General features: G+C 35.3%; 1 protein-coding gene across 4 annotated transcripts in view; it reads right to left on the minus strand.

Annotated features, from left to right (window-relative positions):
• ADK (adenosine kinase) overlaps positions 1-15,564 on the minus strand; it is a 539,838-nt gene that overhangs the window by 24,888 nt on the left and 499,386 nt on the right. For 3 of the 4 annotated variants that reach the window (XM_004426944.3, XM_087432006.1, XM_004426945.3), the window contains one exon: positions 10,762-10,848. The exons of the other annotated variant lie outside the window; for it this stretch is intronic. In XM_004426944.3, the coding sequence (XP_004427001.1) occupies positions 10,762-10,848 (87 nt within the window). The remainder of the gene's footprint in view (positions 1-10,761; positions 10,849-15,564) is intronic. 4 annotated transcript variants of the gene reach the window in all.

Raw genomic sequence — 15,564 nt, forward strand, 5'->3', positions numbered from 1 at the left:
TTAACACTCGTGTGCTTCCTTACAATAAATTCCTTATCCTGAGCTAGATGAAATGGGTTTCTGTTGCTTTTAACCAAAGGAGTCAGATGAAACAGGGCCTTAAAGCCAAAGTATGATTCTCTACTATATCTTGCCCCATCCTCCATGCCAACAAGCTCTCTCACATAGTTGTCATTCTTAAGAAAATTGAATAGAGCAAAATAAATTTACCGTACTGTGGGGATTTTGAAATGCACATATAAAAAATAGGATGATATATTATAATCATAAATCCATATCCTTTCTTTTTCCTCTGACTTCGAATACTTTAAGATAGAATTAAGATCTAAATACAACTGTGAAAAATCATTTTCCTCCTCTACCTTCTAAAAAATTAAAAGAAAGAGTTCTGGTGGTGCCCTCTTATGTAACAAAATTTTATAACGTGCTATTTCACGGCTTAAAGACTGAACTCGGTAGAATTTGGCTTGTAACTACATAGCATTTCAAGGCAAAGAAACCTTCCCCAACATCTTTCACTTTCCTTTGTGACAGACAGTCTGCTACTCCTAAGCTTTAGAATTGGTCATCCCTCACATATTTTTATTAGTGATTTAGGCATGCTGGGGCAGTAGTGCAAGAAGGCATGAGAAGTTTACTGTAAGGCACTGAATAAATGATTATAGATATGAGAAGAAGATATTTTAAATATAATGGTCAAACTTATTTTTAAGAAACTTTCAGTTTTGTGTTCATCATCCTAGGGAGTAATTTTTTTTCAACTGTGATGTTTTTCTAGCCATTTTCAAGAGGGCAGGTGGAATGTTTATATGAATACCTTTCATCGAATTCAATAGCTAATGCAGTTTCTATAGAAGGTAAGCAACTCCTTAGTCTGACCCTTGTCTTTTGCACAGAAGAGCATGAAGTTTTATCTTTAAGATGACGACTTACAGCAAGCTAGAATACTTTAGATTCTTCTTTAATGAAAGAAGGTATTTAGCAACCAGGGTGGCATTGACAGTTTTATGTACCTAGATCATGTTGTGCTACAAAAATGTTTAAGTTTAATAAAGATGCTAACTAGATATTTTTTTCTACAAAGACATATGTTTAAACATTTTATAATTGTTTTACTACTTCCTTAAAATTGGTTTTTCAGAAAAATCATGTACTTCTGCTGGTATGAGTATAGATGACTGTCTCTTTACATTGTGTTTTAGTCTTAGCCTAATTTCTAGAGTAAGAAAAAGTGTGAAAAACCTTCAGCCATTAAATTCATACATTTAACCAGTCACAGCCTTGAAATCTTGCTCTACCTGAAAGCACCATTAAAAATGTTTGACTATTATTACTAGAGGAAATTTTTAATAAAAGCTAATTAAGCTACAAAACTTCCAATCGGTTAACTGATTTTAGGGGCTAAATTTCTGGTACTTCTAATTATCCTCTGATGGCTTTACTTAGTGTTTCACAACCATGACAGACGACAGTGAAAAACTGCAGTGAAATTCATCCACCCTGACACTGTGCTAAGCACCGGCTTCTCCCTCTCCAAGTAAAATCAATACTCTGTTTGAGTAAACACGTTTACAGCTTTATTAGGATGTCTTGCTTGTTCTGTAACGGCTACTTGAAGCTGTGGTAACAAATCGACTCAACTCAGTTAAACCTAGAGAGCTGGGTAAGAGGCCCATCGATAAGGTTGTTATAAAAATAAACTGCAGGAGATCAGAAAGCTGGAGCAAACAGTCAGTCTGGTAAATGTCAATACTTTCCCTTACAGAGGATGACAAAAACAGTGAGATCATGTGGAAAGTCTTTTTTTCCCCCTTAAAAATGTTTCTTGTTTCAACTGGATAAAGCATATCTACTTTTTGTGCACAACTCTTCTGAATGAAATTTTTGCTTCCTAATTCCCATGTGCACCTGGAACAGGAAGCTGATGTAAAGACTTGGTATTTTCCTTGCCATTTCAGATTCTTTATTTTCCTTCACATTTAGAGGTGTATTTTGATTTTCACGACTTTATTAAGTCCTCTTATTCAAGTTATCTGGAGTACCTATGGTGGCTCAGTCTTACCTTCTTTTTATTAATGAAATAAAACTTTCATCATCTACATTTGAGAGGTCATTTCAATGCAGTGTTCTCTCTTGCCATAATATCTGTGAAACCTGATGTTGTACCTTCCAAACTAGGCCTTCCAGATTTATGCATTTAACAAGAGCAAACAGTGTTAGCTTTAGACAGGCTGCACAACCTCCTGACTACGGTAGTACATAAAAATGTCTGCTACCTATTAGGAGCAAGCCTCCACAGTGGCTATAGCTCTACCAAACAAGACTCATATACCCTCTTTAGATGTTCACAGGTTGCTCAAAGAACTAACATCTGGCAGGAAATTCCCACTTCAATTTGGCTAGCTTAGACAAAGTAATGGTTTCCCCCTGCTGAAAAGTGCTCAGATGTAAACTTTTTTTTTTCATTTTCTAGGTAGTCTAGTTAGTAAAATTTTGTTTTGTTTTGACTTCATATTGACTACCAACTAGTCATGAACTCAAATAACGTGTGACCCATATGTTAGAAAACACAGATTTTTATGGAAAAAGGAAATCAACAAACATATAATTTTGAAATAACTTAAAAAGCTACTACTGTGCCTGCCAAGGTAAGGTCTGACCTAGCAGGTATTTGCATAATGAAAACCAAAGCCTAAGTGGTGTCAGATGGTGCAGTGACTGATATGGACAGGAAGTCAATTCAGAGCAAAGGTTCCTTTACAATAGCTCAGCACAACACACTCTCCCACACAAAGTGAGCAATTGAGCAGTACGGTATAAAATATAGGCAAGTGGTCAGTGCTATCACTATAAGGATAACTTAATTTCCTCTTTCTGGTGGCTGAAAATGGCAATCTGTCAAATTCTATTAACATGGCATGGGACATTGCATTTTAATTAAAAAAAAACCCAAAAAGTCAAAAAACAAAAAAAACTTTTAAATGCCCCTAATTCAGGAAACAAGCTCCTGAAGAGTACCACTAAGCAGTAAGTGTTACTTGTATAGATAAGGTGCTCTTCCCCCCCAACCCCTTTCAAAATACTGCTTTAAAGATCATTGCTCCTCATGGAACAAAAATGTACAAGACCAGGTTAGAATTTAAATTTTATACCTAATGTGTGATCTCTTGATGTGGTTCCCAAAATAAAAGTTTAGCATATGTTTCTGTTTATTGTTGAAGTCAAACATCTTGGATACCCACATGTCAAGAAAAACTACATCAAAGGCTTCTATTCATTTGGGATATTGACTCTTGACCTATATATTTCCAAGAGACCTGTATAACAGACTGCTTAACTGACAACTTTCATTTGGGTTATGAATATGTGTAATTACTGGATCATGAATTAATGAGTCAGGAGATAGGCAATACTGCCTTCTAGTATTGCATATTTGTAATTAACTCCCTTTATTTGGCCCTCATTTTCCTCATCCATCAAATGGGGGCTTTTGAATAGACCATGGTTTTCATGCCTAACATCAACTCATTCCAGGGAGCTGCTTTCTGAGCCACCAAATCAAATGTGGATAGGGTCAAATAGGGATTTGTTTAATCTCACTTCATTCTGATTCAGATAAGACCTCATTTCAACATAGTTTCACTAATGAAAATTAGCTTGAAAACCAAAAACCAAAAAATACAGTTTTTAAAAATATTCCCTTTCAGCACTAACATTTTAAGCAATATCATTAAAAAGAAAAAGACTCATCAGGGTAAAGTCAATTCTGCTGAAATAAGGAGATGATAAGCTTATTTATGCCCTAATTCATAAGCAAGATAACTAATTTTGTTACTATTTAACTCAATAGAAAAACCTGTACTTGATCAACTGACAATTCCTCACAGCAGGGTGGTTCTAAAATTTTAAGAGCATTTGATGACAAAAAAACTGGTTTTTAATTTGCCATTTATTTCATGCACTAAAAATAAAACATATATATCTCAACTTGATAAAATGGCAATGTTATCTGGACAATTAAATGAAAAATAAATTAAGAGCCTGTGTTCATACCCCAGGTTTGGGAACTCATATATCTGAAGTGAGAATAGCTGTGAATTTAGTAATCATGTTGCTAATTTTGTTTGTTTTATTCAGACATCTGCTGATAGTAAACAGCCTTACAACATCAGAGTTACATTTCATACAAATTTCCATATAGTTTGGAAAGTTGCTTCTCATGACTTATTTACCATGGGTAAGACTTCTACTAGGTCCCAAAGTTGGCCAGGCTATGCATCAGCACTCCCAATATGTGATTTTATTTATTTTGATTATATTAATTACACAGCCAACGAAGGCACGTTGTAACAAATTCAAACATTGAGACAAGATTTAAAATTGAATACATTTACCTTTATGAAAATTTACTATACTGCTCCTACCTTTTATCATTTTGCTTTCAACTGATGAATCTCTGTTAGGTCAAAGAACCAGTCTACAGACTAGTGTTCAGAAAATCACTTTGGCTATTTCTCCTCATTTGGAGGGGAAGATAAGATGATATACTAATGGAATGGAATATAGCAAAATGATTAGGGGTAAGAACTTTGGTGCCTAACTTTGAGTTTGAATCCTAGCTTTCACTGTGACCTTGGGCAAATTAATCTCTTGAACCTCTGAGACCAGAGGAACTGTCCAGCTAAGCCTAGGCCCAGCTGCAAAGCCACAGATTTGTGGAGCTGAATAAATGGTTGTTGTTTTAGGTCACTAAGTTTTGGGGGTGGTCTGTTATGCAGCAAAAGCTAATTGCTACATGTTGCATGAATTAGACTGATATGGTAGGTACAACTGAATTCAAATTCCTGTAATAGCAGCAAGGACCACTATTGGATTCAAATTAGTTCTATTTGACTGACAAATATTCTAGTCCAGGAAACCGACACACATATATTTTGTCATGTTGCAATTCTGTCTAAGAAAATTAACTTTAGAAATTTTGCTTCTGACATTTCCTCTGGCCCTCTGCCACTAAATAAAATCTTATGAATATCAACATTGTTTTCTTGGAATAAATATTTACCAATTATCTTCAAATACAGGAAACCTAAGGTTCATATTTGAGCTTTGGCGTCTGATAGCCTACCTGGCTCAGACTGTCTCTGTCTTATCCAATTCTCCAGAAGAGAAAGTCCTTTGAATTCCATTATCTATTTATAATTTCTTCTAGATAGAGGCCATCCAGGATACTAGATCTTTGAGGGAACATTCATGTTTGTGAGAAATTCCAGACTCCACCCTAAAATCATTCTGCATTCCACGCGAACCAAGTTATTTCTCTTTTTGTCATGGGTTGAGGATTATCTTTACCTCTTTTAACCAACAAAGGCTTAAACAATCTTAAGCAAGGTTCTTGAAATTTGGTCCTGGTTCAACATCAGCTTATCTAAATCTGTGGATGCGTAACAGTAGAGCATGTCATGAAGTGTCCTATGATTGTGCAAGGTGTGAATCTCTCTTCCTTTCCCTCCTGCAAGAACTTGAGCTGCTGTCTGTGGTGAATTTCATATTCCTAATGACCAGGTCAATTCTATACTTCATTTGATGGTTTTAAGGACAATTGCTGCTTAAGACATAAAACATCAAAGATGTCCTGCTAGAGTTAAAAGATGGAAAGGTACTATTGTTGCCCTGGGGTGGGTTAAGAGTATGCAGCTCTCATCTTGGTGACCATCAAGTAAATTCTCTGCATAGAGTGGGTCATATAATGGTTTTGGTTTTTGAGTGAAGAAGTGAGAAACGATATATTTAACACTCACCCAGTTATTTTCTAGTCTTCTGAGTTGGACAGCAAAGGAAGGAGGTGGTGCAGAAAAAAAAAAATTACAAGAATTCTGAACCACTTCTTTGCACAGCACAGTGAAGCAGCAATTAAGAAGAATGGGAGAGTAAGCTACAAATGTGTGGGAACAAACAAACAGGGTGAGAATAGAAAATACGAAGATAATTGAGAGAATCCCTAGGCTCTCAGAAGTATACACAGGTGCAACATGAAAAAGAAGTAGCCTCCCTGTTCTGGAAACTTATATCTTTTTTTTTTTTTTTTAACCAAAATTCTTTTCTGAACATGAATTATAATGTGAAATTAATGCTCCTTTTTATTAGTTTGGAAATAGGATAATTATTTACACTGTGATTGCTAAGTGGCTTTAAGAGTCATTTGCATATTGTAGGTAATATCTTTTAGGGTGATAAATCTTCTCTGCTAAAGCTGTCATGAGAAATCTGAAAATAAAATGTATTAGAGGCAGCACAGTAACTTTACTATCATTGAAAATAAACTGTTCTAAGCTACATATGGCTCTTAATCACATTAATGAAGCTTTTTTTAATCCCCAAAATGTTGGTCCTTGGGTGAAGTCTCTAGTCTTTTATCTGAGAGTATATACATGTGCCTGGGTATAATCTGTCAAAGGTGTACTCACTTTTAGTCTAAAGATGATTTGTAGGTCTAGTCCATATTCCTACAGCTGCCATAAAACATACAACTAAATCATATTAGATTAACACAGGCTGGTATTGACAGCCCACTGGGAACATATTGATTCGGTCCCCTTTCATGTTATTTGTTATGATTTTTCTTCTCAGTTTCATTTACTGGGAAGACACAGGGGAAGAGATTTCACCGGGAACAATGACAGTATCTGTCACAAAATGTTCTCAATGTTTCCACTTGTTACTATGGCAGTGACAAAGAGGGTTCCAAATGAAAAGGCAGACCTGCTATGACAAAGCACAGCAGGACAACAGGAAGAAATTTTCTCCTGTGGAAAATTAGGAAATCATACTTATAGACTATACAATTTTCTCCATTTCCAAGGGTACAATCGTAGCACTTGGGCTTTTGAGGGAGAATGTGAATAGGGTAGTTCTATCAGGGCTGGCTAGTGACAAATAAAGGGCAAATGTTACAAAGAACTTAAGATCTCCAAATAGAACAAGGAGGTATGCTTGTAGAGGCTAGAGAGACTTGTCACTCACTAAACCCTTGAGATGGAACTACAAATTTAATTTATGTACCTTTGAGGTACTCATTTAAAAATTATACATGAAAATCTATGATGTAATCATTTATCTCTTATGTGGCTGATACGAACACATGGCACTCTGGTACTAGGATATGTAATTAGCACATGGTAGGTGAAGTAATGCTTTATCCAAGAACATGAAATTGGGACTGGTATATAGTAATGCAAAGTCACAAGAGACAGAAATACTCTTAAGCCAGCTAAACTTGAAAGTAATAGAATATATTAACTATCTAAAGATCGAATGTGTCAATCAGAAAGGAGATAGGTTAATCAGGCAATAAAGCAAAGAAAGAAACTACATAGTAAACGTAAAAGTTGCCATTGCCTCTCCATTCATGTTCAAGGTAGGGGAGTATGTTTCAACAGCTGGAGTATTTCCAGTCCTAGTAGAAAGGCTTTCCCTGGTGTAGAAATGGGAGTAGGGGGTTTTAACCAATGAATTTTTGAGTATTTCCAACTAACAAGACCATCTCTATTGTAAGATGGATGCATCAGCCTGGTGCTATAACTCCCTGTATTCAGATTCCATGCTGACCAAGCAAGTTTATGATCTGGCTTTTTCTGTCTCTGTAGTACAATTAATTCTACTGCTTAGCAAGAAGCTTCTGGTTCAAACTCACCGGGGACTACCATCCTTCAATTCTCTTCCCTTTCACTTTCTCTTTCTTTTCTGCAACAGTCTTACCCTAGAGTCCTCAGAGTTCTATCAGATAACAAAAGCTCCTGTTCAATAAATGAAGTCATCTATTTAGATAATAGGAAGATTCTCTTTGGCAAAAGTAGCTTTTGTTAGTAAGCTGGTCTGTGGTTTTTAGTCCTAATGATGAGATTTCCCTAAAAGTTTAGAGAAGCAGTATAGTGCAGTGAGTAACAGCACTGACTCTGGAACCAGATTCTCTGGGTTTAAATCCTGGCTCTGCTACTTTCTAGCTATGAGACTTTGGGCAAGTTACCTAAACCCTCTGCATCTCAGTTTTCTCATCAGTAAAATGACGTTAAAAATAACCTACCTAAAGGAGCTTTTACAAACATCAACTGAGTTAATACATGTAAAGTGCTTAAGATAACAATTAGCTTGTAGGTGCTCTATAAATGTTATCTATTGCTATTACCATATAGCTTGACTTACATAGAATCTGTGCAACATGCCAACATAAGTATTCTATTGTTAAAATGACGTTAGAGTATTCATCTCCTTGCATCACTCAGTTTTCAGGATCTGATTATCCTGGGAACTGATCAGAATACGGTTAAAGTGAGAAAAATGGCTACCTAATTGAGGTATTACCAGTGAAGTCCTGCCTCATTTCAGCCTGCCTTCCACTTTCTCTATACTGATTTCAAGATATGTAGTGAAATCCAGTATGTGGATCCAGGGTATGATGAAAGTGAATCAAGTGAAGAAGCTGCCAACGTATTACACAAACGGTTGGCAAACTATATAGCCTGAGGGCCAAATCCAGCCCACGGCCTGTTTTTGGACATCTGGAGAGCTAAGAAAGGTTTTTACATGTTTAGAGTATGGTAAAAAACCAAAAAGAAAACAAAAAAAACGAGCGAGCAAACAATCAAACAAAACAAGAAGAACATGCAAAACAGCCTGTATATGGCTTGCAAAGCCTAAAATATTCACTATCTGGCCCTTTACAAAAAAGTTTGCAGATCCCTGTTCCACACTCCTTTCTTTTTACTTACCTCACCGTACCCCAACAACAAGTACATAACGAAGCTAGGTAAGCAGAGTCAGATATAAGAGACGCTGAAAATCCTGTAACAAAGAGCCCAAGTACTTTGATGAGGTAGTTCATTTATCACCCTAACCACAATACAAATTGGTAGCTAGCTGTTCCTACTTCAGTATCCTAAGAATGGCTTCTCTCTCCCTCAAAAAATCTGTATGTTCTTACCGAGTACTGGAAGCCTTGTAGGTAGTTAGGTGTCTGTAAGGGAATCTGTTATTGTAGGGCCAGAGGTAGTGGCTAATCATATCTATGATGGCCTCACGATGTGTCCTACTAAATGTCAAAGAAATAGAATATTTACTTTTAAATATTTTAAAGTACTTAAACAATGCACATACAGGGTACAAGTTAAAAGTTTATGTACTAAGATTCCTGTTTAACCAATTTCTAACCAGGAAATCAATACTCTTTCCCTAACGTATTACAGAATTTGGCCCAATTCTGGATAAGATATTTTTAGCCTACATGGATTTATAGCTCTGAAGCAGAATGGAATAGAAAAAATAGCTGCTAAACACTAGAATTTAATCAATGATGAAGGCTTTCAGAGCAAAGAGATAAAAGATGCAAGCATGACAGTAAAGTAGAATGTTATCTGTGGTATGTACTCTTTCCAAAGAACAGGGCATGGGGCATGCTGCCAGTGGAAGGGTTGATAGCTCATTTAAGACTAGGCATGAATAGTTTCAAAGAAGGAAATATGAAAAATTTATGTCAGTGAAAAAGACCACTAAAATAGAAGAATACTAAGTTAAAACCATCACATAATCTTAAATAATTTTCCCACGACTCAACTTATCTTCCAAGGAAAGGAAGGCAATGGTCAGCTCCATTTGCCTTTTTTCCCTTGTCTTGCTTGATGTTATGAGAAATAAACAGAGATAAGGAGGGACTCTTCTGGGTTATCATTCAGGAATCTAAAGTTTTCTAGAGACCATAACCTAGATTAACTACACTTAACTAGAAGGAGTTTAGACGTATCAAAAGAACCTTTGAACGAGATTTTATTTTTTAATTTTTATTTTATTTTATTTATTTTATTATTTTTTTTGTGAGGAAGATCAGCCCTGAGCTAACATCCGTGCTAATCCTCCTCTTTTTGCTGAGGAAGACCGGCTCTGAGCTAACATCTATTGCCAATCCTCCTGCTTTTTTTTTTCCCCAAAGCCCCAGTAGATAGTTGTATGTCACAGTTGCACATCCTTCTAATTGCTGTATGTGGGACGCGGCCTCAGCATGGCCGGAGAAGTGGTGCATCGGTGCGCGCCCGGGATCCGAACCCAGGCCACCAGTAGCGGAGTGCGCGCACTTAACCGCTAAGCCACAGGGCTGGCACTGAACCAGATTTTAGATCAATCTAAGTCATCAGGCCAAGAATCTTCCAATTGTCTTGATCTTATTTTTGAGTTCCAAAAATGACTTAGTCCTTATACATTGTGCCAGTTCTTACCGAGCCTAAACCAGACAAAAATTTAACCCTTCCTCATACAATAAACATCCAATTATTGTGTTAGAAACAGATGTTTTAACCAAATGATATAATCCAAAGACATCATCCTTAGTTATTAGCATACTGTTTAATATTCACCACAACTTGTTTTAAAGAACAATGTGTTAACATTTAAGCCTGAAGGGCTTTGAATACACTATATACTGTACTTGATGTAGCTTGTTTATGCAATATTCTGACAGACACAATTAATCTTGCGAAAATGACTGGGGTATAGCATAATACTAAGTTATCTTTAAGCCAAAAGAACATATTTTTCCTGTAGTAAAATGCCCTTATAATACTCACAACGATAGTAGCATATGGAAAGAATATTAGGAGTTAATTACTTAGAAGAAATTAAAAGTTATTAAATTCATAAATCTTGGCTATGTGGTAGAGACAAGGGTTAAAGGAAATGTTTAACTTATAAGTAAGTATGAAATAAACGAGTCTGTACCTCCAACAAATGCATCTCCAGCTCCATTGGTATCAACAATTTCTTTCTGGTCTTGATCCAAGACAGGAAAAGCAGTGACTTCACTTTCTGCAATTAGAGCCAGAGAAAGGCAGACTGACTTCTCTTTGCAACACTCAATATACACAAACTCACCCAGTAAAGTCTGAAGGTTCTTTATCATTCATCACTCAAAGAGAGACAGAATATGAGCTCCATATTCTGTACATGAGCACTTGGGAACCAAGGTACCAAGTCATCTATCTGCAAGCAATGCTTTTGTGGTAATTTTTAGCCTGCAGATCCTGTGTGTTTTGTTAGGGTTATATCTAGGTAGTTCACATTTTTTGGGAATGATTGTAAGCGGTAGCAGCACCTTTTTGGACAGTACAAATACTTGAACAGAAACTATGAGCTAAAGGAAGTGTTTGTAAGGACTGGATCATGGATCTCTAATAAAGCTTCAAGCCTGACTGCATTCCTGGCAGTGAAATCTTGGATATAGTTAAAGAGCTGTAAATTTAAAAACTATAAATAATGAGGCTTGGGTGTTTCTCTACAGAAAATCACAATAAAATGTAACTACTATTCTGTTACAATACTTCATGCCAATGTCAAGCATTACTGATTTTAGTTGCTTGTTATAAATAACCTAATCTGGCTACTCTTTTACAAAAGAGTCACTATTTCCTTTAAACTAACTGTCAACTAGCAAAAGAGAAAGCTATCACTGAATGCACAGGCAGAACAAAAGAGACAGTGCAGTGCACTCTTGCCTTACAGCAGTCTGGACCAGGGCTTGGTTGTTTTGACTACAGAGTAACTTAATACAGTACTTTAAAGTTGGCACATGACAGTGGAATGGAGTTATTTGTGATGAAATCCGGCCTAGAGGATATCTGCAAAAGACTGCATAGTGCATTTTATTGGGGGCTGCAACTTCTGAAATCACAAATTTGCATCCCTTATGGGGACAGATGTGGCTGAAGACTTGTAAACTTCAATCTCACCTAAGATCAAGAGGTAGGGAAACGGAGATCTTGAGAACCTTAAAGTCTCAATAAAGAACCTAAGAATCTCGAAAAGCATGTCTTATCTGCCTTATGCTACCTGCTACTAATGTATACTTTCAAGAAGAGATAAGCATAGATGTGATAAAAAAAGATCCTCCTGGAAAGACTGATATTCAAGAAGAGGACTCATTTACTTAGTGATCCCTTTTCACCATATGACTGTAGATGCTAAGAGACTCCATACCAGATGCATCTATTTAAACTCTTTAAGTAACTAACTTTTCATACTTTGTAACACCACGGCCTACATGGCAGTTAACAAGATTTTGATTAACTGGAAGTTAAGTCATAAAAATCCAGGATTTAATTTTCTAGGGAGTATGCTGTACATATTGCTATATAGGCAAAAAAAAAAAAAAAAAAAAAAAGATGTAAGCAGACTTTATTAGAAATAATTAGGAAAGGGCTACAGTTTGATTTAGGAAAAGGTCTGTACCATAAATATTTATAAAGAAATCTGATTTTATTACTTCCAAGTACAAGTCATACTATAAAGGGAATTCACAACTATAAACTAAGAACAAACAGGCACTAAATAAGTAAAATGAGCTAAGTTAATGATACCATTACCATTTATAATAGGGTTACATTATGTAATAATATAACATGTCTATAAAACATTTTAGGTAATGTAAGAATTTAATATAAGAATTAATTACTGGATTACAGATGTAAAAATAATTACATATAAATGGTAAGTAAGCCACAATTAGATATAATTCCTTGAGTTCTATGTTTGAAAAAGTTACTGATTTTTGGTTGGATAAATCTTTATTTATGAATAAAACGTAATTCATAATGGAAGAGATTATTTTGAACTTTGTTCTTAAGAATCATGACTTCTTGGTGTAAATTACTGAAAATTCTAAATGAATGCAGTTTTACTACACTTTTTTCTGGACATACGTGTAGATTCTTGAGATGCTTTATCCTTCAGTGTCATATGAAGTTCAATTTCCTGAATTGAATTATTTTCTACCTTTTGTACTTATTAATACAAATAAATATATAAGAATAATAATGTAAAAGAGCTGTCATAAATCAGTACAGGCATAGTCTAGTTTATATTATCTTCTATATCTACAGAGTTATATTATGAGAACTACTTTCAAAATAATGACCCTGACAATTTGCAAGATCCTGAAATGTGTTCTAAATCATTGAAAAAGGATTAAGCAATGTTCAATAATATTTAAGTTCAGTTATATTTTTGGTACATTCTGCTTTTTTCAAATATGATGATTCTAAGCTGGTTTAGAGAGCTGTTACAAAAAACCCCACACAACTAAGTAGACAGTATTCACCAGCATGACTATTCCATAGCCTTCTAGACAACTTATTGTTTGAACATATGAAGTACCTCATTAAATCTGAAGACACATTTATAGGCATGGGCATTATTCAGTCAATCAGGCCCAAGACACTCACATGACTCTCATTGGGACCTGGTTAATTTAGGTGTAAAATGGGCCTGGAGTAGTGGTGGGAATAAGCAGCAAAAGCAGCTTTCTGCCTTAGTTGTAGAAAAATGACACTGTTAGTTTTGATCAAGTACTTCTACTTAAGGGCTTAACATAAGTCAGAGCCATCATTTCTCAATTCTTCCCAAACTTTTTGTAAAGTGAGAAGGAAAAGGATTGGGAATAATTATTATTCCTATTTTCCAGATTTCTATAAAACCAGAAAATCATGAGCTTCCTCAAGCAGAAAGGAAATAAACACTAACAATTCAGTTGATACCAGATTTGTTTGGTGTCATTTACTAGATAAGACTCTCAGGGTCTTCATCCAGAACAATGAAATTTAGCTTGCTTAAAATACAAAATAATAAAATTCAAACATTCTCTGGACAATTTATACAATTTACTCTTTACTTTACTATGACAAGCCTACTACCTAATTGCTTAAGAGGTCAGCCTGGCTAGAATCAAATCATCTTCACACATCTATAATGCTAAGTCAATTATAGTAGAGATGGTTAGTTCACAAAAATGTCATAATACCTAACTGAAAAATAATAATAAAAAAATTCAGTCACTCAATGCTAAATAACTAGATTTAAATGTTTCTGTAGCCTTACCGCTACTAAATTAACTATATATTTTAGCACTGTATACATAGAACCTCGTGATAATTAATATCCTTAGAAAACTTTGATCAAGGTATTTTAAAATGCTACATTTTGTCACTGTTTTATTGATGTCACCTCTAAATTGTAGAGAAGATATAATCGAAGAAGATACACAGCAGGATGAGAGGCAGGTAGGCAGGTGTTTTTCAACCTTCAAGTAGACTGCAGTCACCACTTCTGCCACTGCCTCTGACTGGGCATCACCAGGCATGGAAAAAACAGAAAAGTGATGGCAAGAGCTTCACCAGAAAGTGAAAAGTTTGACTAGGTAAAAACCAGAACTCTCAAGATTCTTAAAAGAGGCTTCTGCACCTTGGCCATTCTTTATAATTAGGTAATTTCCAGAGTACTAATGTTCTGTTTTTTTTAATTATTTGGAGATAATTTTAAACAGAAAAGCTTGAAGAAAAATATAGAGAACCCTCATATGATGTTTATCCAGATTTACCAGTTTTTAACATTTTGCCATAATTTCTTTATCATTCCTCCCATATATACCCACATATTATATTTATTCTTTCAAGCCACTTGAGCATATATTATACCCTTTACTCCTTAATAATTCAGTGTGTATTTCCTAGGAACAAAGATATTCGTTTAGGTAACCATGGTATAGTTGATAAATTTAAAAACTTCATTTGTCATTTTATGTAATCTATGCTCCATATTCCAATTTTAATTGTCCTGTCTTTTATAGCAATTTTTTTCATCCAGAACAGGATTCAGTCCAGAATCACATATTGCTTTTAGTTGTGCTTGTTTTTAATTTAACCTTTTGAATAGTTAATGCATACATATAGTTCAAAAATATAAATATATAAAAAGGTATGCTATAAAAAAACTCCCCCTGACGTCTTATCTCCCATTCATCCAGTTTCTAGTCCTGCTACTTTCCAATCTGGTTTTCACTGTTATTGCTTTCCTGTATATCCTTCCAGAGTTTCTCTATGCAAACACAAGCAAAACACATTTTTATTTTTCTCCTTTTTATTTTTAAACAAAAAAAAGTATCATACTATGCAGGCTGCTCTGGACGATGTTTTTTCTTTCTTTCTTTCTTTTGCTGAGGAAGATTCGCCCTGAGCTACTATCTGTGCCAATCTTCCTCTATTTTGTATGTGGGTCACCGCCACAGCACGGCCACTGACAAGTAGTGTAGGGCCACGCCCAGGAACTGAACCTGGGCTGCCAAAGCAGAGCATGCTGAACTTAACCACTAGGCCACAGGGCTGGCCCCTGGACCATGTTTTTTCACTTGGAGATCTTTCTATGTTGGTTAACAGAGAACGTCCTCATTTTTTATTGCTGCATAAGAGTCCATTGTATGAATATACTATACTTTATTTAAGTAGTCCTTTATTGATGGACTTTTAGGTTGTTTTCAGTTTTCTGCTATCACAAACAATGTTGTGAAGCAGTTATGCTTTTTATTTTTAAAAGTTTCTAAATTTAATTCTTTTACTTAATAGCCAAGTCAATAATATCATTCCTACTTTATATATGGAATTGACACAAGGAAACTAAGTAGTTATACAAATGGCATGAAATATGTCTGTGTCAAAGAATAGGAAAAAAAAATGAGAATCCAGGAAATGCTTTTCT

Source organism: Ceratotherium simum, chromosome 6, assembly GCF_057802395.1.
Source record: "Ceratotherium simum simum isolate JZ-2026a chromosome 6, ASM5780239v1, whole genome shotgun sequence".
NCBI lineage: Eukaryota > Metazoa > Chordata > Mammalia > Perissodactyla > Rhinocerotidae > Ceratotherium > Ceratotherium simum.